At 26.5% G+C, this 26,718-nt stretch overlaps 2 protein-coding genes across 5 annotated transcripts; one reads left to right on the top strand and one right to left on the bottom strand.

Moving 5' to 3' along the window:
• The first annotated feature begins 15,840 nt into the window (after window positions 1-15,840).
• On the top strand, window positions 15,841-20,745 carry LOC113553320 (histone deacetylase 6-like). 4 transcript variants are annotated; one of them, XM_026956597.1, is made up of 16 exons: window positions 15,841-15,973; window positions 16,417-16,578; window positions 16,647-16,827; window positions 17,393-17,490; window positions 17,562-17,735; window positions 17,807-17,999; window positions 18,094-18,153; window positions 18,260-18,349; window positions 18,410-18,516; window positions 18,849-19,051; window positions 19,111-19,241; window positions 19,580-19,771; window positions 19,845-19,993; window positions 20,100-20,238; window positions 20,308-20,428; window positions 20,483-20,745. In XM_026956597.1, the coding sequence occupies exons 2-16, from the start codon at window positions 16,478-16,480 to the stop codon at window positions 20,743-20,745; spliced, it is 2,202 nt and encodes a 733-aa protein (XP_026812398.1). In that variant the 5' UTR covers window positions 15,841-15,973; window positions 16,417-16,477. The 4 variants fall into 4 exon arrangements, with proteins under 4 accessions (XP_026812398.1, XP_026812399.1, XP_026812397.1 ...); XM_026956598.1 differs by lacking the exon at window positions 15,841-15,973 and adding an exon at window positions 15,975-16,019; XM_026956596.1 differs by lacking the exon at window positions 15,841-15,973 and adding an exon at window positions 16,261-16,303.
• Window positions 20,746-22,618: 1,873 nt separating this feature from the next.
• On the bottom strand, window positions 22,619-26,368 carry LOC113553550 (GPI mannosyltransferase 4-like). Its single transcript, XM_026956923.1, has 6 exons — window positions 26,196-26,368; window positions 25,519-25,738; window positions 25,263-25,428; window positions 24,676-25,199; window positions 24,181-24,582; window positions 22,619-23,260 (listed from the first exon to the last, which is right to left on the bottom strand). Exons 1-6 carry the CDS (start codon window positions 26,311-26,313, stop codon window positions 22,894-22,896), a joined length of 1,797 nt encoding a protein of 598 aa, XP_026812724.1. The 5' UTR covers window positions 26,314-26,368; the 3' UTR covers window positions 22,619-22,893.
• Between the last annotated feature and the right edge of the window lie 350 nt (window positions 26,369-26,718).

Here is a 26,718-nt window from a genome sequence, read left to right as displayed (position 1 = left end):
TATCCCCTATATACATTTGGTTTTAACAGAGTCACGGCCATAAATAATATTGACTAATATAATATGTTAAAACCAATTATTCAGAGCATTTTGAAAATATATCATAGGTCTAATCAATTGACGTTGTACTTAGATTTTTTAATTTTTCATCGTGTGTTGCAAGTTTACAATACGTGTAACGTGCTTTGCTCTCATTGACCTGATCATTAGGTATGCATCGATCTGGTCAGCAATATATAAGAAACGGCTACCGTGCAAAGAAAAACAGATTGCGGTCGATAATTTCACCCATTGAATGTAATGATAAAAAAAAAGATCCGTCGACTTCGGTACTTGTGACATACATGACATGTGCGCTGTCCATGAATTGGTCCACGTCACGCATGCGTAGCTTACAGAAACGAAGGCACATCACGACTGTCACGAAAGCCGATATATCTAATGAATGACTTCGTCTTTGCAGGTTGTCGAGTTCCGTTCGTTTTGATTGTATTCACTCGGGTCGTGAAGTTTTTTTCTTCTTTTAACTCAATATATTATGATGACGGTGAAAAAGAGCACAATTTACTGTCCGTCCATTCATGGAAACCCATGCAAACATGCGGTAGATTGTACAACAGTTGAGTTTATATAATATCATTATATCAATGCAGTTATCAAGTCAATATAATAAATTATCGTGGTCAATTAAAAACGTATAAATGTAGGTATAGGTTATAATACAATAGTATAAAGGTATTATGTGCGTTATTTATTTTAGTATACAAATTAATTGTAAAGTGAATTTTTTTAAAGATAATAATATATAAGACAAAGTTAACCATTGGACTATCTCGATATTTGAACAACAATTTTGGAGATATTTCCGCACATTATTAATATTAATTTTTCAAATTTAAAACTGAACCCAAAATCATTATTTAAAAAATAACTTATCATATGTAGGTAGTAGGTAGTAGGTAGTAGGGTACAGGTACAATCGTATAAATAGGTATTATATTATGATAATATAACAATTTAAATTTTATTGGTGTAAATTAGTGGGTAAATTATTTTATAATTTGCTAAATTATTCAATAATTGATGCAACATAAATACATAATATTTATTGTTCTAAATTCTAAACACAATAAAAATATGTAATAATAATTATAATCATATATAGGTATATAGGTACTGTTATTGAGCAATGTATGTGACAAAAAAAAGTTTCAGGTGATGTATATAACTACGAGCTATGTCTATAAAATAATAAAACAACAGTAAACAATACGATAATATATTTATGCTACCCACTGTAAATCCAATTTATTATTTCGTACAAGTTTTTAAAACTTTTAATTCTGAGACAATGCGTTCTTAAAAAATAATTTTTTTGTGTTATACAAAATATGAAATAAAAAAGAAGGGAAAAAACGTCAGAGCATAATCGGAACACGAAGACGATATTTTTTTATCAAAATTATAATAGATTTCGTCTTTGCAGTGCGTATGATGCCGATGGAGGCTGTATAGTGTAATGTTTTAAGCTTATAACCTGTCCGCATAGTTCCGTGTTTTGGCAACTCCGCCGACCCGTCTTGACAAGAACGCACGTATGAAATATATTAGAACTCATATAAAAAATACGAAATGATTTTATAAATACTATTATTGCCAACGGACGCGCTTGTTTTTCCATTGTGAGTGCGAGACGTGATTCTTGACATCGGGGTCCATCAATCAACGTGTCTAATAAACGACAAACTGGTGGCGCAAAAAATTAGATAGGTATACGTATGAAAAAAAAAAAATCACGCACATTTTACCGAACGCCGCCTCGATATTTATGATGCGGGCTGGACATAATATAACGAAAACATATTTTATACGGAAAAAAATATATATATATTATATTTTATCGTCAGACATTTTCTAATTAGACACTTAAAAGTTATAATCTTTGAAAAAAAATATGGTTACCGGCGGTCGAAGATTTTTTTTTCTCCCGTATAAGATTTCCATTGGTTGTGATATCAAAACTACTTCACGAAGACTCAATATGAATGAATACCACAACACAAAACGGCGAATTTTTACACTTGAATTCTTGAGATTATATTTCACATAAGTATAGAACAGAATATTACACGTTGTAACCGTGTAATATTAATAATTTAATACCGATTAAAGCAAAGGTAATATATAATGTTATACAGTTATGTGACGCAAAAAGTATTTATTTTACTTGGGTACAAATATATTATTATATATAGGTTCCTATTTTATTTCTAACTTCCATTGAACGCACACGCCTAGATTAAAATACGAAAATAAAATTGTCGTTGCCTATTTTATAACAATAGATTCTACGGGGGAGAATATGATTACAATAATAATTTCAAATCACTAGATTGTATCTAAATACACTTATACATATTAAAGTAATACGTTGCCCAAATTATTTACATTTTGATTACGAGTGTATACCCACAACAGTAAGCTGCAGTTAAGTGAAAACAAAGTATTTTAAATTTTTAAATCATAATTCAATGACACCTGTAATCTTGATCAAAGTTCATAGACATCGTAAATAATATTTAATGATACACATATCTGATACGGAGATCAAAATTAGGACAGTGTAAACCTTTTTTTCTACAGTTGAATTGTCTTACTACAGGTTTCCATTAAATTTAATAATTCATGATTCCAATTTCCAGCGACCATATTCGATCAACATCAATTTACCACTTTTATTTATATTTCTCTGCAGTGTAGTACTAATTTATTTATTTTATTGGATAATTTGATGATTATATTATATATGACGTATCACGTATGCAGCCTATAAAACTTCCTTAGACATTTACATCCATATACCTACGAACACTCAATCCTAAAAAAAGTACATTTCTGAATTTTGAAAACTAATGAAAACAGAAAAATTTATATTTATATGTGTGTAATCGTTCAAAAATATTTAACACGTGACCGTCGTGACTTTACATTTTTACGCTGAATATAAATGATTAAACTGCAAATGTACAAAACATTCACATACATAAATATAAAAATGTAGTATGGAAAAGAAAAAAATTTAATTTTGTAAAAATTGTTATTATATAATTAATTTCATTTGTCAGCTATGTCTGTCAAACCCTGTATGCATATACTAAATTACACTTATATAATGTACTATTATATTTTGGTATTAGAACGGATTGGTCCCCATTATTGTATCGTCTATGTGGAGGTATGGTAATTTAAAAATTTTAATAATTCACATTAATATTTATAATTTAAATAAATGTTTTGTGTATAGTACCTAAGTACTATATCCGATATTAAATATATTTAATATTTTATAATTCGTTTTAAGAACTTATATCATTAATATGAATATTTTAATGACTGGAAAACTACTCGTTTGAATTTTGAATTAGTTACATCAACATTTTCATTAAATAATTTACAGTAAAAAGGGGGCTTTCGTTTAAAAAATAAAAGTTTGTGTCACTCATTAAATAGTAAATCTTAAGAATTTAAAAATAGGGTGTTATAGTATACTTAAAAATTCCAAAAACAAGATTTTAAATTCAAAAATAATTCTAAGTATGCTTGCTGAATCACAGTATCACACTGTATAGTGCAGGGGTGGCCAAATTGCGACTCTCTTCATCGACGTATATGGTTCGCGGTCTTATTTACAAAAACCAAAATTTTAATTTTTTTTGCATACATTTATAAAAAAAATATTTTTATTATTATTATTTTATAATTCATATTTCGTAATTGATATGTTTATTGGATTTTAGCTATCTTTATTAATTTTGTGGTATAAAAGTACAGATTAGATAATTTGGCTCTTGATATAACTGTATTAATATATGTGGCTCGCATACACAGTCATGTTGGCCACCCCTGGTATAGTGTATTAGTGTACATAGGAGCCCGGATGTCATGGACATTACATTTGTATTTTTTCGCCAATATTTCATATCTAGATTTAAATAAAATTTAAAATCATTTTTCATCTCGGTGATTATATTTTTTAAAAACAGCAACCATTGTATTTTTTAAATTTACAATGATATGATAATATTATTAAGTAAATAATTTATAGCATACCTGTATTTTGATGTATACAATAATAGTTTTTCGTATGACAAAAATATAACATAGTAGACCCCAACTGTTCTGACTGCGCTTGTCTACTACATCGTCGGGTTTCAAAAAAAAAAAAAAAAAGGCGTTAAATTAAATACTTTATATATTTATAAATTAAATCTGATTATTAATTATTAATGTCAATACGACGATGCTTATTGGTTTTTCATAATTAAACGAATCAAAATTTAAAGAGGATACTCGAGCTTTAAAGTTCACGTAAAATTTAAGTATCTAAATTAAAAAAATTATCTACCCCATTGTTATTTACATTATAATTACAAACGAATGTACAGTTATTGAAAGCCCAGTATTAGGCGTGTTAGCCGTGACGTGGTTTCCCCACACAAACACATATACGAGCACATCATTTTACAATCCGAAAAAGCCTAAAAAATCGTATACATTTTGATTTTTGCAAAAACGCAATAATCACAGTATATACTTAAATATTACAAAAATATTTTTTTAAAAAAAAAACGATATCGGTAAGCATAATAATAAAGTTCCAAAAACAAAAAAAAAATGTCACATTGCGCTGCGGGACCATTAATCTATCTAACGCCCGAAACCTAGAATCCGGCGAAATGTGGGACGCACAAAAGTTCACTTAAACACACACACACACACACACATAGGTAGTATATATTACAATAGAGGATCCCTTTCGCGTCGCGTACACAACATAATAATAATAATAATATTATATTATTATATTAATATTATTCCGTCGTCGTTGTCGTATAGTCGTCGTCGACGTTAATTAAACGCGGGCATTGTGTACGCGGCAGTGTCGTTCAAACTTCACATTATAATATACATATATATACACACACACACCGCCCGCTACAGCGATTCCGATTGTTCGGCGGTACGGCAGAAAACTTTCATTATCAGCGACGATCACGCATGACGGACCCTTTTGTCTGCTGTCAAGCTTTTAACCAGTCGGCGGCTCTTTGACCAGCGGCCCGCATGATAATATGTAACGACGACTACGACGACGACGACGACGACGTTTTCCTGCTGCAGCCGCCGCAGCTCTCGTCTACCTCTCCGCCGGCCGATGCTCAGCACACGGTTCCTGCGCACAGCACAACACGATGTATACCCACAATAATAATAATATGTCACTATCGTTGTTCTATACTTGAGCATGTATATATATATATACACTCTGCGGAACACAATATAATAATACATACACACCGCCCCATTGACTATTATAATATAATATACATAATAATATTATATTATTGTAGTTGTAGTTGTTGTTGTTGTTGTTGTTGTCGTCGTCGTCGTCGTGTTGTGTTCGTACCCACCAACTACAGCACCGCAAATTTCGGCCAAAGCCCCGAGACCGACGGCCGCCACGCACAATATAAATTATAAATTTATATTGTACGCGCTATTATTATTATCTTTATTAATATTCGGTTCGTACGTCATCGCGTGGCGCTTTTCACTGTGCCGCGCACGCCGTCTCCACACTCCGCAGACCGTTTCCGGTCACTGAGTTACAGCGTTGTGTTGTGTGTGTAATATTATATACCTAATGTTTTCTCGACAATCGGAAATAGGTTATAATAGTAATAATGTATTCTTAGGTAAGTCGTAACGATATAGGTATACCTATCTATTGTGTAGAATAGTAAAATATACGATTATTATTAACGCACGCACACACACTGCAGCATTAGACTTCCGCGCGCGCAAAACAATCTATTTCCTTTTCATACGTATACACTGTACACGCTTACGTATACATACATATATTTTTTAATCTCGCGGCTATAAACTTATTCGGACGTTCGAGATCACGAAACACACTGCGGAGTCCGTGTAGTGTATTCATCTTCTAAATATGCATGACTGTGCATTCCGTCAGATTTTATAAATATTTTATGAATCTTACCTATAAATATATGTATATAATATTATAATATAGCATTGCATCATCGTCGACGAGTATGCAATCGTTTAGGCACACCAATTATGAGAGACATATTTCTTCAATCGCTGTACCATATATTATAAATTATAATATTATATATAGACATAACAAAGACTAGCCAGCATATATATACAGTGTGATTCGTCAAGTATACATGAATTTGTTCCTTTAATAATAAATTAAGTCAAATTCTGATTTTTGGAATGGATTTTTTTTAAATGTTGATATTCTACCTATAGAAACCGAAATTTAAACGAGTATTTTAGGTGTTTCAAACTTTGAGTATAGGTACTAAGGTCTAAGAATAATAGTACATGATATTATACATGCATATAAATTAAAAAATAAAATGATGTTTTTATATTTATGTAGTAGGTTACCTATTGGCTATAGGTATCTTTTGTTTGATAAAAATGTAATGTAATTTGTAAAAAATTGTCTGAGTATTTTAAGTATATAGGTACCTACTTATATAGACTATATACTACATCTATTCCATATTTTCTTTAAAACTATTATCAAAGACTATATCATTATAGAATATAATAAGGAATTAATATTTACTATCAATAATGTATCAAGAAACTATACACTCGTTCCAATTTCGATTTAAATGTTTCAAATTTTGTTTAATAGGTAAAAATCTGATTATAAAAAATAAATTATTTCAATATTTTTAAAACTACTAAAAACAAAAATTTAAAAAAGAAATACATTATTAAAAGAATAAAGAAAGGAAAGATTAAGCTTGCTAGGTGGATTACCCTGTATGATAGGTTTGTGTTTTGCGATATAAATCCATCATGCGAATCTATTTTCATACATACAAAATATACTGTATAACCTAACTTACTTTATTGAGAAACTTCGCATGTTATTATAAATATACACACTATACACATCACTTATGTACTCCCGACCATAAATCAATTGGACTTAAGAATTAAGGGTAATTTCTCAGATACATTATTCATAAACCGTTACGCGACGCACTGCAGATGAAACTTTATAAAATTTTAAATCTATATCGCTGATATTGACGATATTGTAATATTATATTATACGATTTTAATCATATTATATATCATGATGAATTAATAAATAAAGCTATACTACCGATTGAAAACATTTATAACTTGACAGACATTTTATTACATGCGTCCGTCTGGTCGAGATTATGATCCGATACGGCCAAAACTTAATACATATACGAAAATACATTAATTTAGACACATATTGAATAAATTATATATATCTATCTCCGAAATAAAATCGAAAGTTTATAAATGTTCTGTTTTTTTTTTAACCTATCCAATATAAAATATATAATAATACATTAGATAAAAATTCTGTTTAAATGTTTATCGTCGATCGATAGTAAATAAAAGATATATCGTAAATATGTGTTAGGTTTAATAATAATAAAATCTTTGGCGTAACCATGTCATCAAGGGGGGTGTTTCGAAAACATGCGACATATACCGATATACCTACCATTTTAGCATTATCGTAATGATGTTTCTTAAATCTATTATATTTCTTAAATAGGTTTTCACTATTATTATGTTTAAATATTTGTATTTATTAGATACTAAGGTACAATGTTATTTCATCAAAAATGTGAAATAATAACATTGATGTACGTGCTTAAATGTAACCTGATGCTAACCCCTAAAAAAAAAAAAAAAAAATGATACACTGTGACGCACATGTATAAACAATACCATTGATTATGTATTATAATCAATAATAATAACACAAATATTTTTTTGTTGTTTTTATAAGTTTATTTTTTGAGATATATTAGACAATATCTATAATATAATATATTCTAATAAAAATGTATTTATATAATATTTGCGGTCCATACAATTTTAAAATATACTAGACACAAAAAAAAAGTGAGATATATGTTTAGCTTAAATTTCTATGCAACTATAATATATTATATGCATATTAAATACATATAAATTTTAATTTATAAACAATATTTTTCTTCGAAAATAGTTAATTCTTTTGATAAAATCATTATTAATATTATTTTTGTTTCAATTGTTTTATATATGTTTTTCACAAGTATTTGTGAAACTTCAATCGACTATTAAACAGTATATCCATCTATTCTACCTACTATTTTTGTTTTATTAAACTGAATTGTCCATTGATTATTAAATCATTTAAATTTGATATAGCCACAACCAATCTGTAATATTTGGTATAATATGTGTGCCTATACTTATTATACCTAGTAAAGTCGACATAATCAATACCTATACATAAATTCTCACATTATAATTACTTGTCATATAATAAGTTCGAACGTTGTAAATGGGCACTTTTACTATTAGATGTAACATTATTTATTATTATTATTATTATTATTATTATTATTAACGTATATATTGAGTGTTAATTGAGCGTGGGACGATCCGGCTTGAAAAATAAAAATATGCCAGGTCAATAATTTTACTATAGGATTCACAGTATCACACAATAGACCGCCCATAGCAACGTTTTGACGGCTAGTCAATGAACCGATAATTAGAAATTAGTGATGACAAGGATACCTGCCGAGGACCGCAATCCCAAGTGACTAAGCAAACGCCCCGCAGCTTTTTTCTATTGTCGTTCATAATATTTAATATTTGGCTTTAAATCGCTCATCACGATATCATTACATTTTTTTTTTTTTTTTGCTCTTCGATTAGGTCGTTAATAAATAATAAGAGAATCTACCGCAGAAACTCTTGCAACATTGCTTTTTTGACTGCGTTGTTAGTGTTAAGTCCTAATAGGAACACAATTTCAACTGTTAACCAAGGTAAAATACACGATACAAGACTACGTCTCATCTATAACAAAACTTTAAAAAAACAATATATTACTTTTACCTTTGCTTCAAGTTTTTAAAAGTTTATAGTAAAAACATCTTGAGTAAAATATTGTACACCATATTACCTTAATAGAATTATAGTTTATAGGTACTATAGTACATAGTAGTTATATTATTAGTTTTTATGGGTAATAATAAAATTACATAGATAATGTAAGTATAGCCAAAATGTATTGATAAATAGTAATTTAAAATTATAATAGAAAATAGTAATACTGTTCAGTATTAGTTATAGCTACAAATAAAAAGTGTAACTATATTCAAAGAAATATATGTTATTAATTAGTAAGAAAACGAAATGCAATAAATAATCAATTAACTTTGATTACAATACATAGTATATTTAAAATAATACATATACAGGTGTAGACTGCAGAGGTTTATATATTGTTGTCACTTGTTATAGGGTTTCACAAAACTAATTAAAGTATATAAATTCAAAAAGTATTTAACGACTTTACCACAATATACTCGTTTGATATGCATATAAATAGCATATAAGTACAAACAACCGTATTTTCTAGCTGGCAGTGATCAAGAATATACGGAATACCGTAAACAGAATCCAACACAGATGCACGTAAACGACATCGGACAGTTTTGTATGTAAATTAATGTGTACAACCGGCAGGTACAGGTCATTTATTATTATCACCGCGTGTCTACGGAACGACTTTTTTTAATGCCATTTCGTGAAACTAATGATGTTCACCGAGTTTTTAAACAATGACAAAGTATTTGTGCGTCAAATAATCGAAAGACGCTGGACCCGATCATATATATACAAACGAACGGGGGTGATTCCATTGGACTTGTCACATATAAACACATATTTCTCTGAACGTTACACCGATCGTTTGATATGTCCACCATCACTGGAAAGAATTTCGAATATGTTTTCATTGATATTACAACTAGGAAAAATCACAATATATATTCCTAACATATTATAATTTTATTATTATAGAGTCTATAATAATATATTGTGTAGGTACTACAGGGGACCCACCTATATACGGATACCCAATTTTATATATAAGCATGACGTGCTTGCGTGCATAATAAGGAATTTCAAAAACAATAATAATTTGCTTTTATTTCTCATTAATTGTACCTACGTTTGATCGAATATTAATTCAATGCGAGGAATACAATAAATATGATTATTAAATTATAATAATTGAATTTAATATACCTTAAAATATGTAAGTACATAATTTATAGGTAAATAAATTGTTCTATGATTTATATTTTGTATGCATTATATTGAGTGAATAAAATAAATAATTAATCAAGCAATATAATAAATATTTAAATTTATTAAGTATTTAATTATCTATTACGTCATGTAGTTGAAATATAATGGAGTATTTCCGTATAAATATAAAATTAAATAAAACCAAAGCATTTATACTTAACGAATACATAGTTTTAGTAAAATTTTGAAATAATAACTATTATTATTTATTATCATTAAAAATATATTTTCAGGAAAAAAAACTCGGAAATATTAAAATTAATTAATTTCTTTGATTTACTAAAAAATTTAAAAAATACCTATGTACACGCTGATTGCTGATAGATGAAATTTTTTTAAAATAAATCTTTAAATAATGCGAGAATGTAAGCCATCATCATATTATATATAGCATGGCGTTAAATTGATATATTACTAATATAATAAGATAAACATAAAGATTCGTATCAACCCCGAAAAAAAACGTTATGGTCGCATATGACTAGAAAAATCTTAGAAAAAGAAATATATAAATAATATTATTTAATATATATTGTAATATGTGCATGTTACTGTATAGCTAGACGTGTAAGTTTGTCGGTATGAGTTTCTTTGAGGTTGATATATGACACAAATAGGTAATTTTTATAGTCACAAACGAGCATGACTGGAGTTCACAATTAAAGAAAACGGAGAAAAACAACATAGCTCTACACCGATCATAATATTAAACGTTTAACATTTTACTTATAACTAACAAGTTTTTTTTTTTAATGTTGCACCGAAAAAACATGATGCGCACCGCCTTGACCAATAAAAACAGATATTTTTGTCAGATAAGTATACAGTTTCCCAGACCTTTGTTCCTCAGTTTATCCCGACGTCATTAGCAAAATGTTTAGTCATTATTTTATTATTTTATTAGGATAAAAACCACAGTTTAACATAGAACGACGATTACAAGCATTAAAATACCAAATCTTATAGGTATATACATGAACACTAAAATTACATTTTTATTTTCTTATGTAAGTAAATATATTATATTTATATTTATATATAAGCTCAATACTAATTTGCATAGAAATTGGTTATCATTATCTCATATTAATATGTGTAAGTAAGTATATACAATACATATAAACCTTCCTACATTTTAAAACACATGTATTCGGATTTCTGAATAAAATGGTTTGACACTTTGATAGACTCATATGTATATACCTATTTTAAAATTTTTAGTTGTATAACAATAAATTTACAAGAATGTTTTATTCTAACATTATATATAGTCATATTAGTATAGGAACTATCAATTTTATAACTTTTCTGACTTCTTATTTTCATTTACTCAACTAAATTACGAATTAAGTTAATAAACTTTATACTATTTATTTATGTAATGCATGGTATTTAATTGTTTATTTTCTTCTTATTATTAATTAATTACTACGTCTATTATTTATTTATTTACTTTATTCTTTACTTATATAATTAGTTAATGATGAATTTAGTATAATGTATTAAATGTATGTGTTAAATTTACATGAAAAAAATATATAGGATGCATTTCAGCATTTTTAAACACTTACCTACATTTATACATATTGACAAAATATTGTTTGTAACCACTAAAAAGATTAAATACCTTTATTTAATGAATTTTTTATTAAAATTTTAGTACAGTAATGGTGATATCGTAACCAATTATCTAACTTATAAATTATAACAGATACTTATACATCTTAACATTGTTAACTAGGTACCTATAAAAATTTATAATCAAATTATAATTGCTTTTTCATTCAGTTTTTAAATATTAAATGGCAGAAGCTATAAATGTTATAAGCTCGCGTTAAATAATAAGAGTTATTCGAAGCTGAACTATCTATTAAAATATAATAATTATAGTCAGTTATGTAGGTGCGCATTACATTTAGAAAATTATAAAACGCTTAAAAAACAGAAACGTTATCATATTATTATACGTCATAATATATTCTAATCGCCACTTTACATCATCATAATATTATTTTGCTTTAGCACGCCTTCCTAACTGATTTTAATCGACCGTTGTGGTATTTCGAAATTTGCATTTTCAAATGACTCAAGAGGGTTGCGATTCCGTACGCGCTACTGTTTCTGATCGTTAATAGAATGCAGAACAATGCGTGTGGTCGTTGGGATTCAATTATTGTCACCTCGAAAATACACGGCGTGTATGTGTAGCGTGTTCGCTGATAAAATCGAGATTTAATAAAAAAAAAAATAATAAGAATAAGAAATATATTAAATAATAATAATAATAAAAATAAAAGACAAAGGGAAAAGCAACATCACGATCCACGCAATGGCGCACAAAAATAAATATCTATCCAAGACTAGTCGCCAACAACACGGTGGTAATTAATTAATTAACAAATAGTGTCTAAAAACTTTGTGCCTATACCTACTATAGGCATTATGTTAATATTCCTTGTAGTGGTTTAACGTTTTGTTTTTTATTAATTATAAATGCCTGAGCGTGTACCTGTGTATTATTGTGTGGAAAAGAATCCAATAGGTATATCCGGGGACCTACATGGGAGGTTCGTACAACGCGTTTACAATGTTAACAAATGCAGATAGTAATCGATTGGGAATCGTGAGAAAAAAAAAATAGTCAGATAAAGTGCCAGTTAAATGTTATTGATGCCCAGGCGGCCAGGCATACCGTATAGTATACGGCGTATATATTACGGCGATTGACGAATAAAGGGTATCGATGACAAATGTTTATTGTTATCATCTCCACACTAAATGAAATTAAGTATTGTTTGGATAGGTATATACACAAAATATATAATTTATATTTATTATGGCTTTAGAATATAATAAAATGCAAATGTATATAAAATAACTATTATACGTTTAATACTTATATATATATAAAAAAAGGTGATACTGTACAATATATTATGTGAATACCGTTGTAGTACCTACTCATAATACTTACGAATTTATGTCAATATAAATAAACAACCACGTTGAAATGTTAAATTTTCATAAATTTGTTTAACTTGAAAAAAAATTTAAAATATAAGTAGGTACATTTTGGTTTTTTAAAATGATAAATGACCCATTATAGCACATGATTAAATTTACGTACTTACTAAAATTACTACTTTAGTCTTTAGTAACCTTACTTTATACAATACTTAACTAATTTAAAACGTACCGATCGTAAAATAATGTTCAAATAAATAAAAAAAACATGGTGCAGTAATTTTAAGGTATTTTCTTTGGTTTTTGTGGTATTTCAATTAATTTTATTCGTTTCTCTATTATAATTATTAAATATTAAGTATTAATGTTTTTATATTATCCAAATCTACTTTTAGTTATTTAGTTATAAAGAATAAATGTGTAATTGGCCGTTATATTATTAATACGTTAATATAATTATTTCAAAGATTATATTTCTAATTATACTTGGATATTATTTTCATTTAAAAAGTATGACCTTGGATAATACATGTTCAAAAAATATTTGCTCAATTTAAAAAAAATAATTAACTAAACTTTTGGAACAAATAATGTTAATAACCATTCACTTAATGATCGATAGATGTTTTATTACCTTTTTCCCAAATAAGATTTTATATATATATATTACATGTAGTATGTACCTATTATAATGTATACATTTCTAGGCATAGCCATAGGTATAGATATTATAGAAAAAATATTAAGTATTAATTACACTATTATATACATTTATATCACTATACACAATAAACAACATATTGTACATACATTATACACTTGATACTTGAACCTCTATTCAACAATTTGTATGATTCTTTGAAAAAAATTCGTTAATATTACACTTTACTTAAAAAACTAATTTTTACTGTTCAAAATGTATACAAATATGTATGTATGTATGTATATATTTATACAATAATTTATGTATTATACATACGTATTAATGAACTAAAACTAAAATAAAAAAAAAACAACACAAAAACGATCATCGACGACTAGTTTGCAATATTTGATTTTATAGTAGGTTTTATATAAATCGTCTCTTATACATCAACATCAGACAATATCGACAGCAATGATCTAGGGTAATAACATTTAACGAGGTATGATAGCATACAATCTGTACTGTACTTTATAAAATATTTCGTTGTATAGAGAGTTTTGTTAAATAGAGGTTTGACCGTATGTGTTTAAATATTACATTAATTGGGTCATCTATAAGTTTAATATACAAAAGAAATAAGAAATATGAAGAACGTAATGTATATATTGTATAATAGTCAATACGCCAGTGGTTTTCAACCTGAGGGTCGCGAATGATAGGTTTGGGAGTCGCCAAAAATAATAGACGAAATGATTTTTTCATATTATTTAATAATAAAATAAAGTTTTAATTTTTAATTTTGTTCTATATCAATAGCATAACATGCCGAGGAGCGAAATCTTATCGATAGCGGATCTAGATTATTAAATTGTTTGTAACTCGTATCGTATACGTAGGTATATTTGAACAATTTCAGTCGAAAATATTTATAATATTCTGTCCTTACCTAGGAGTCATTTGGGTAGTATACATATATAAATCAAATTTTGATGAATAAAATAACGTTTTTTTTTTTTTTGAAAGGGTTTGCATTAAAAAAAAAATTAAAAATGGGGGGTCGCGAATTCGCGATAAAATATTTATATTTTAAAATGATTTAGAATTATGATATAACATAAAATCAAAATATAATATTATAATATATAAATTATTGTCAATTTTTAAATTACCTGTATTCTATTAATTTTAGGGGAATCATAAACGCTTTTACAGCACGAGAGCCGAGAATATACAAATAAAACTAATGTCTATTAGTGTAAAATTTAATTTCGTATATCAAACATTTAAACAAATAAATTTAAAAATCTTAATATTTAGAGGAAAATGGAAAGTACCTTTATCATTCTTTTAAGGTAAATATTACTCAATAGTCTTATTAGGTGTTAATTACCACAGTTCAGTAATCAAAGTGTTCCAATTGACTTACATAATTTTATGTTTCTATTCATTATAATATACATATTAAATTATATTATAATATTATTATTGTGTAACTTTCCATATTTTTATTAGGTACACATTCTTCGTTCTAGCAACTCTATAAACATGATTTTAAAGTCTTGAATAACTTATTGAAGTCGTAATAATACTAATAATAGTAAACATAAACATAATTATATAATACCTTTAGCTTATACGTAAAAATAAAAAAACTTTTATCAAATTATATTTTACATTTACCTATTTATACTCTGTAGCCTGTCGAGTCCGTCGGCTGTCCACTGTCCATCGTCTACAATCTACATAATATAGGTACAAAATATTATAATTTTAGGCCAATCGGCAATCAGTATAGATTACTCAGTAGTCAGCACTCAGCAGACAGTTATAGTAACCACTAATCGTAGAATCGGCGATTGCCGCCCAATCACTTAATCAGTCAGTTACTTAGCTAGTCAGCTCAGTTATGTTATTGAAATCGAGTAGGTTCACTCGTGTTTACATATTAATCATATTATATGCCATAATTATGGGTACCTAATATTGCCCGAGTCAGTGCCTCAGTGGTTCTCAAGTTCTCAACTATTTTTTTTCCGTAGACGCTCTTGAGTATTATTTAAAAAGCAAAAACCCAGGGGCTACAGTCTACACTAATAACTTCGATTATATGTAATTATAAGTTGTAACAAAACATACTTTTATTCTTTAAAAACAAGTAGGTACTTAACTCAAAATCTTTTCATGGGTAGAGGTACCTATTGGTTTTATCGAAACTTAGTGGGGGGGGGGGGCTTTAATTGCATCGATGCGATGGGCGATACCATTAATTGCAAACCATTCCAGTATCAAAATTAAAATAGATTCAACTATTATAATAAATATTCATTTAGATAAATTATAAATGACATAATATGTGTAGTATGTAATATCAAATGATTTTTATATAGTTTAAATGGTAGTCGGTAGTTGTTGTTTTATGTTTTAATTTATACAATATAGGTACCTGTCATATATACAACTAATATATAAATAATTATATTTTAAAGTAATTAGGTACTTACTTTTGTACTTTTCTGTACATTTTAATTTCTTAATTTCTGATTTGCCTGCAGTGGTCTTCTGTTGTGTTATACGTTAAGTATACCCATTACACATTCAATTGTCTAAGACATCATGACCGGAGTCATCTATGACAACAACTTTACCACACACAAATGCTTATGGGACGAGTACTATTCAGAAAATCCACAGCGATATACATCTGTACTAGAGCGGTAAGTTTGTTATTCAGGAATAATTAAAATACTGAATTATACTTGAGCATACTAATTAATTTATACAGTTGTAATTCATTGGGATTGATCGATCGGTGCATTAAAATATCCTCACGCCAAGCCACTAAAGAAGAATTACTGTCTAAACATACGGCAGAACATATTGATTTATTAGAAAGTACAGAGCACTACAACGATGAAGAATTGGAAGAATTGTCTTCAAGATATGATTCAATATATTTACATCATGTATGTTGCTTAAAAAATTAAATGTATAAATATTAAATATTTAAAATACTATATACTTTGATGCAAATTATGTACTTAAATAGTAAATAGATAAATATAATCATAGGTATACATTAAATAATAATATAAGATTATAGTTTTTAAAATCTAAAATAACATTCAAAACACTACTAACTTATGCTTGCCTAGTATGGGTTGCAGCATTAAAAAAAAATTATTTATTTTCTTAAATTTCTTAAATTAAGTTCTCTAAGTATCTTTGTAATTTTTATTGAAAATGTATTGGGAGATATACTGGGAAAATAAATAAGTTATAACTTTATAAGTAAAAATAAAGTAGGTAATCTTCCTTTATTATAATTGAAAACAATTTTCAAATTTTTTTTTTTTATCAATTGTTCAAAGTGGAATTTGTTGTGAACATAATTTTATTTGTAAATAAATACATTTTTAAGATATATAAACAATAAACATCATAATTTAATTTAAAATGCCTATTCAAATTATAAAATAAATGTATATTATAATATACTATAAGTACCTATGTTGTTTTATGTGCTTATAGTCAACTTACAAACAATCCCTACTTGCAGCTGGTAGTTCAATTGAATTAGTCAAAGCAGTTGTAGATGGTCGTGTACAGAATGGAATGGCCTTTGTTCGGTATGTATTTATAATTTGTACAAAAGAAATTGTAACATGTATGTAATGTATTTGGATTTAATCACTGTTAGACCTCCTGGACACCATGCCATGAAGACTGAATACTGCGGTTATTGTTTTATTAATAATGTTGCAATAGCTACTCAATATTTATTGGATAAAACAGCTATCCAAAAAATTCTTATTGTTGACTGGGATATTCACCATGGTCAAGCTACTCAACAGATGTTTTATGAAGACCCAAGGTATCTATTTATTAACAGTTTAGTTAATTATTATTTATGATTATACTATGTAATAATAATTGTTCAATTAGAGTGCTATATTTTTCTATACATCGTTATGAACATGGAAAATTTTGGCCAAATTTAAGAGAAAGTGATTTTGATCATATAGGCAACGAGAGCGGTACAGGTTTCAATGTGAATGTTCCACTAAATGACATTGGAATGAAAAATGAAGATTATTTGGCTATAGTTCATTACTTATTAATTCCTTTAGCAACTGAGGTAATTAATAATAATAATAATAAAAACCTACCAATTATGATAACAAATACTAGTCATAATTATCAATTTGGCTAAATAATAATTTATTTAAAAGTTTTCTCCAGATCTCATAATAATTTCAAGTGGATATGATTCAGCCATTGGGGATCCTAAAGTACCTATTTAATTTATTTTTATTAATGTTATTATTTATTTAATATACAATTAATATATAAATGTTATACATTTATTACATATACTAATTAAATCTATTATTTTAGGGTGAAATGTTAGTTACTCCAGCATTTTATGCTCATATTACACAAAAACTGATGAGTCTTTGCTGTGGTAGAGTAGTCTCTATACTTGAGGTATTTTGTAAGCTCAACATATTTTCTATAAAATTCAACTTCATCAGAAGACTTTTTTAGGGGGGTTACTACTTGAAGAGTTTGGCTGAAAGTGCAGCATTGACATTAAGGGCATTATTGGGAGATCCATGTCCAGTCATCGGGTCATTACAACAACCATGTAAAAGGTGAAATATACTAAATCTGATTTTAACAATTTTTATTTTTTACTATTAATAAGAATTCTTCAAAATTTAGATTAGAATAGTAATGAACCATGTTATTAAGGGTAATACACACAATATTTTTCTACACTTTCATAAATTTAAAATTCTATTGTTTGTCATTAAAAACATTATTCAAATTAGATTTTATTTTTTTTTATATAAAATGCTGTTCAAAATATACTCAATTGTATAAAAACATTTTTTAAATTTCTTAAATCAACTAATAGTTTTAAATTAGTATATTTAGTTGAATGAATGACTTCAAACCATCTAAATAATGCATGTTATTATAGTGTCATGGAAACCATAAGTAATGTGATTTATGCTCATAGACATTATTGGGATTGCTTCAAGTATAATATTTTTTACAATGAAAATCTACCAGAAATTCATTACAATTTCTTTGATGAAAAGCCAGAAATATATCAAACAAGGAATATGTATCCAAAAATTGATACTTCAAGTTTTGATATAATTTTAAACAATATTATTACAGGTATACAATGTTATATATTTTGATCTAAAAATACTTTATTAATTTAACTGTTTAAAAAGAAACCAAACTATTCAATCCAAAAATTAAAGTTGGTTTAACATCCAATGTAGTTGAGCATTCAAACAATTTAAAAAATAGTGAAGTCTATCGATATTTAGAATTAAAACTTGGAAATTTACATATTTTAAAGGTAACTTTATGTTTTAAATTACTATTAATTAAAATAATTACTTTTTATAAATATATAAGACTAATTAAATGTATTTTAAGTAAGTAAATAACAACTAGAATACTGTAATAAATTCAAATGTCCTAATATTTAATATGTTTTTAACCAACAATTTTACAGTTATAGACTCAATTACTTTTTTCATATTTAATTGGTAAGTTGGTTATAACTACCAACTAATTAAATTCCCTTGACAGTACAGTGTTGGTTAGGTTGACAAAAATATTAATGTTGTCAAATTATCAATATAAATTATATTATTTTAAATCAATCATGAATAACATTTTAATTGTTTATAGGAACGTCAATTGACAATTGAAGAATTTAATATGGTTTATTCAACTGAGTACATCAAAGAAATAAAAAATAAACAGAAATGTATTGACAAAGAGCAGTGTAGTACTACCAGCATTAACAATAAATTCATTGAAGATGATTCAGACAATCCAGTATTTAATATATTTTCTTTTTCTATTGGACCACTATTGCAGGTTGTTAATAATTATAATTATTAAATCACATTTATTAAAAATCATATTTTATCATCTAAAATAATGTTAACAGATTATTGATTCAATATTTAACAATGAAATTAAATCTGGGATATTTGTATCGTTGTCAACTGCGAGCTTTAGGAAAAATGAAATCTCATGTACTTTAAATACTTCCATAATTGGTGCCAACTATGCCATAAAAAAATATTACTTGAAAAGGTTATGATAATAAATAAGTTATTAAAATACCATACCCAATTGTTTAGATATATAAATTTAATACTTATATTATAAAAGTATATAACAGTATAAATTTTTGTTACAGAATATTAATAATTGAACTGAATGAAAATGTTACAGAAATAATATCTACTAATCAAATATTAGTTATTTCAATGCATGATTTATTAAATAGCTCAACAATTTTAAATGGAAACAATCATATCAATATTTCATGGTCAAAAGTAGTAACCAATAAGTGGTTATAAATTTGATCAGATTTTATAATTTATCTACATATTTTTGTTGTTTAGAAAGTATTGAATGAAGCAGAATTTACTATAATGATGCAACATCTGATTTTACCAATTGCTTATGAGTATAACCCTGAATTGATAATCGTGTCTTCAAAGTTCTACTCTAATAACATAGACGGTAAAAATTATTAAATATTTATTTAATATTTATTAAAAAAATATGTGTTTTAAGGTATACAATTGACTCCTATCATGTACGGATATCTTATCCAATGGTTAAGTACTTTAGCTAATGGACGACTCATCTTATATGAACAAGATGCACATAATAATTCAGTATATAGAAAAAAATGTTTATTACAGTGTTCTAAATCTTTACTTGGTAAGCCGATATCAAAATTGTGTGTGACAAATTTATTAAACTTAGAATCCAAAAATATTCTACTTAACAATATAAAAACCCATAGAAATAACTGGAAATCCTTGGAACTTTAGAGAAAAATAATAACATATGAATATCATATTTTAAATTATTGTTTAGTATAGTTTAGAAATTCATCAATTTATATAATTTATAAGTTCATATATTATTTTCATATAAATAAAAAATTATTTATTTTTATAATATAGTTTGGAAATGTATGTATTTTAAAGGAGAAGTTAATATTATAGTTTAATGCATTGTTTTATTATTAAATATACAATAAAATAAATTTACTTAAAATGTTTTTAAGAAATAAAGTAAATTATTAGTGAACAAAATTAAAATACCTATAGCCTAAAAATCAATATTACACAATAATGAAAATTTGAAAAAAAAAAATATCACATACGAATAAAATAGGCTTTTATAGAAATCTATAATAGTATAATACTAATAAGTAAAATTATTTAGTCAACTATTTAATTATTTTAGATACAATTTCCATAAATTATTGGTGACAACACTGAAACTATAAAATGTTTACAAACATAAATTACATGTAAGGTAATTACATCCAATGTAAATAAGTATAGAATAATGAAACTAAAATATTTTTAATGATAAAAATAGAAATATGTTATAGCTCTTAAATAATTGTTTAAATGCTTTCCTATGCTATTCAAATTAACATAATAAGTAAAAAATAAGCAAGAATTGTGCATTTTTCAATGTTTTAATAAAATTGAATTATTTATTAACACTACTTTTATTTGCGGTGCAATCTTCATTGTAACACTATCATTATCAAAAATACTTAACTTGAATTTAAATAATATTTTACTACATTGGATATTTCTTGGTTTTCTGTATAAACTTTAAGAATGGTTTAATTTTTTTATGCTAGTGAATGGAAACTACTTATTTTTAGTTATGTAAATGTGGGGTTTTTAATTGTTATTTAATTTAAACAAAAAATTGATTCTCTTATTGCAGAACTGAATTAAAAAATTTGTTTGCTTTTGGCAAATAAAGGTCCCAAAGTTCCGTATTATTCATAGAAGTACACAAAAATAAAGATATTATAGAATTTCTCTCTTTTCCATCTACCTAACAGATAAAAACAATAATTATGAATATACTTTATTCTTTATTCAAAAAAATGTATCCTTTGCTAATATTACACTTATATATTATACCATCTAATGTCTATAGGTAATAACATACAAGGCATATTTTATTTTAGTAAATATCAGTTATGAAGTATATCATACTGCCATCAAACATTTTAGAATGATTTTTATACCAACTAAACAGTTGACTCAATTTACTTAAACTATTTAGAATTAAATTATGATATAATTCAAACCCAAATATTTTTCTCTGAATATTTGGCTAAGAGATAAGCATTAACAACTGAAAAATAGGTTGTAGATTCCATTTATAACCATAATATCTTTCTTAAAGTTTGTACAGGAAACCATAAATAGTAAAAATGAATGACTAGAATTTGCATTTTGGTTATCCTGAATTTAAAGTAATAGTATTCACTAGGACTCCAGACTTAAAGCATTTGCTTATTTTTATGGATTGGCTTAAAATGTAGCATAGTGCTATGGAAGTGTATGTCATGTTAAAACACATTCAATTATGAAATTTGATAGTGCTTTTTTCAACAATTTTTTAAAAACATGGTTATTTCCAGTTTTTCTGAATATTTTTGCTTTTTTGACTAGTTTTTCTAGTTGTTATGTTTTTTTTTTTAGAAAATCCCTTGGAAAATCTATAAACAATAAAGCAAAATGTCTCGAAAGTGAAGTTTGATTTTTTATATTATAAAGATTTATTTTGATTTTTTGGTTAGAAACTTCCTAATCATTTTGTTTCAATATTTTGTGCAGTCTTTAATTATATTATTTTTAGCACAGTTATAAATTATGTCTAGTATCTACATTATCATATAAAATATTTTTGGTCAAATTTAAGTTTTTTAAATGCTTATTTGAGTGCTTATAATTATATTTTTAGTGCTTTTTTAATCACTTATTTTAAAGATTTTAAGTGCTATAAGTTCCGAGCCCTGGTAATCACTAATTACTTTATAGTAACCTATAGAACTTTAATTGTATATTGTAATCAAATACAAATATTGAAAATGTATTTAAAAATATAGAAATTAAAACCGTAATAACTAATAAGTAACATATTTGTATTAATAATAATTATGTAATGTTGTATTGTAATTCAGTCTTTATAGTAATTTTATAAAGTACAAGCGAAAATATATCACGAAGTTCTGTTAAACTAATATAAGGCATATTGTCATGGTACAATAAATCTATCATGGATCTAAAATAAAAACGCATCGATTCCGTTGACAAATGCGGAAAAAACATTTTTTTTGTGTATGCAAGACTAGACAAATTACCAACTGATTCAAATTGCTTAGTTAAAGGACCAGATACTGCAAAATAGACTGTAAGTTCTTCTTTATGAGTAATATGTTTACTAATATTCATCACAGTGTCATACAATGCACTGGGATCCAATGATGAACCAAGATCGTATATTTTGATGTGACGTTGATTCCTAAAATATTTAAAAACAATTATCAGTAAACATATATACAATAATAAATCAGGGGCGTCATTTCAATTTTTTTTCCACATATTTGACATTATTGTGACGTGGCCGAGCGGGCAATGTGGATGTGCCTTGCAGACCAAAATTTACAATTTAGAATTTTAAGTACACAAATGTATATCTTGCGTACCGCAAATGACGCCCCTGTAATAAATTATTAAATATTTATATAATAATAAGTATATTTTTGATAAATAGGGTTTGAAAGTTGTAAGAGTTGCATACTTTTCTAAATACTCTCAGTTTATAGTAAATCGAGTTAGAAATCCGTTATGTATAATGATGAGTTTAAAAACCAAAACTTTAAAAAAATATTTTGTCAATTTTAAAACAATGTACGTTTCTATATTTGTGTAAAAAGTGTATTATGATAATATAATATACATCTAAAAAAAAAATGTATGTTTATAATTGATGTTACATATTTTAATATACAACTTCCCAAATATTTGAAAATATAATTTTATAACCAATTTTCTACACATCAGATTTTTCTTATTCATTTTTTCAATTATTTAATATGATTATAGTATACCAGCAATATAAAAATGTTGATAAGAAGTAATAAATACTTTTTTTAGAGGGGGGATTTTGTGAAAATTTCTTTTGCATACATAAGTTTTTTCTTTTTTCTATTTTAGCTAACTTCTGATTTTCTGAACCCAATTTATAACAATAAGTTTCACATCATAGTGAATAATTTATACTTTAATAATTTTAGATATTTTTAAGTTAAAACAAATTCTAATATGAGTTTAATTTATAAATAAGCAGTGAATAACTAGTGAAATATGTCTTAACAAATTATGATATATAATACTTTGTTTTAAAATAAATAATACAAACAATATAATTTATGAACTTACACGTATAGTAAACTTTCGTTTAATTGAGGGACCATTAATAATCCAACAGGAATAGAATATGTATGACTTTGAATTATATATGTATTAGTTTCATGTTTAATATCTTGAAACAAATGTGAGATCATCGGAGTAATACCAGCTTGGTGCAGGTAACCATAAAATATAAATCCAATAATATTAGAAAAACACCAAACAGGAAGTATGTGTTTGAAATTCTTCATGTAATGACTAGAAAAATACTTGGAAGTAGAAAATACAATTGGTAATAAAAGAGGTAACAGAAATCTGGGCTCTTGGTGTGGAAAAATTGATAACAGGAACAATGGAACGATCACACTAGCCATCATTAAGGTTTTAACTTCATAAATATTTGGTAATAAATGGTAATGATGATTTAAAATACTGTAAGAATATATAATATTTATGAATTAGTAAAACAATATGAATATAAATTGTAAAGTTGTAACATTTTATTTGTGAAACAAATATACTTACATTTTTATCAAAGAATTGAATTGTAAACGTCCTAGAAAAAGTAGAGCTAAGACATTGAAAAGCAATGGCATATTTATGATGGCATGAGTTATTCGAAAATGGATACCATGTTCAGCTAAGTTTGAAGGTTGTATATTATACTTGATAAAATTTAAAGGAGTTATGACCAAACTGGCTTTGTTTTCTGTTATATGCTCAAAGTAAAATGAATCAATGAGTATAAACGTAAATATTCCAGGCAGAGTACATAGAAATAATATTATAAAACGTATATTGAATATTTTTATAAAACGATCATCGTTCTTAGAAAATCCTCTGGAAACCCAATAGAAAATAGGGGTAACAGCAAATAGTAAAAAAGTTGGTCTATTGAAGGTACCAACAGCTAAAATGGTACCAATTTCTAAACAATGAGAAAAATGATGACTAGGTAATAGACGTAGCTTACGGCTCATCACTACTTTATCTGTTATTGATGTACGGAATGCATACATATTTCGTATTTCGTTTTCAACAGCTACAACCTATGATAAATAAAAAAAAAATTAATTAAAAAGAACATATACTATTATAAATAATTAACTTACTTTATCTGAAACAGTCATACTGTCAACAACTTTCCATAACAAAAGAGATACTAAAGCCAATTCTAAAGAGTTAGTAAATGTCTTTGTACCAAATACAATTATAACATAAGAACTTGAAAGCAGTAACAAATATCTATTAGACTTTAGTTTGAGTATTTTACAAATCCTGAAAAATATTAAATCGATAATATTATTCTGTTTTCAAAAATATACATTCAAATAGTCAAAATATGTTGTGATTATACTATTGCCATACTTATATAGTGAATAGTCGGTTAAAAGTGACACTGCACAAGTAACTAATCGAAAAACAAACAGCAATAGAAAAGGATTCCACTGAATTTTATATAATTTAAAAATCCATTTGGCAATATATAATGGCATGCCAAAAATTCCATATAATAAACCTATACTTCTAACTGGTGCATCCTTATTGAATTCCCAAGGACGGTTATGAACAACTCCAAAGACATCACCTAAAATCAAAATTATTTATTTATTATTCTTGTACCTATATTTTATTTTGCAAAAAAATGTTCAGTTTTGTGATACAAAAATAAATGATTTATTAGTTTTATAATTATGTTTTAAACCAAGAATTAATAATTGTATAAAACTCGGAAACTGTAAATTACATTATATATTTACTATAAGCATAGTAATCAACTTAATTTACTTAATCAAATAATCAATTAGAACAACAAGAAAAGTAAATCATCTTTTAATTTTAATATAGAGACATTCATTGCACACATCAAATATTTTCTACGTGAATAAAAATTAAATTAAAATAATATATTTATTAGATTAGGTACCTACTTAAATAATTATAAAAGGTTTGTTTATTTTTTTCAAAATAAAACATACAGTTAAGACATAAAGAATAAGATACTTCAATAGCTCAATCAACTGAGTAGTTATTTGGAAACTTACCAGTGATGATTTCGGTCGTTTGAAAATATTCATCAGGATGAATATAACCATTTTGTACGAAAATAGTGGATAGTATTCTAAAAGCCAAAAAGCAACCATATTCCGGTCCCGGTGACATAATATTATATTAAAAATATAATTTAGTTTTCAAGTTGGAGAGAGCTCATTCGTTAATTACGATATGGAGATATTTTGATTTGTTATCGTTTCAATCGTTTTATCATGATTGGGCGAGTCAGTTGCGATGGTTATTATCAGATAGTTGTACCATATTTTTACCATGTTCTATGATGTTACCATTCGACACACGAAATAAAACCCATGAATAAATCCGGCCCTATGATTGGTCTATACATTTGGTGCGAAAATTTAAATTATTATGAACTTATTATTAACTATAATAAAAAAAATGTGGTATAAGTACTCGCATGGGCGCCGCGAGGGGGGTGCAAGGGGGTGCACTTGCACCCCCCTGACTTTACAAAAAATTAAATTAAATTAGAAAAATTGAATGGTATTGAAA

The sequence above is a fragment of the Rhopalosiphum maidis genome, chromosome 2 (genome assembly GCF_003676215.2).
Source record: "Rhopalosiphum maidis isolate BTI-1 chromosome 2, ASM367621v3, whole genome shotgun sequence".
In the NCBI taxonomy this organism is placed as follows: domain Eukaryota; kingdom Metazoa; phylum Arthropoda; class Insecta; order Hemiptera; family Aphididae; genus Rhopalosiphum; species Rhopalosiphum maidis.
Note: the sequence above shows the minus strand (reverse complement) of the source record. Positions and strands in the feature narration are given on the sequence as shown.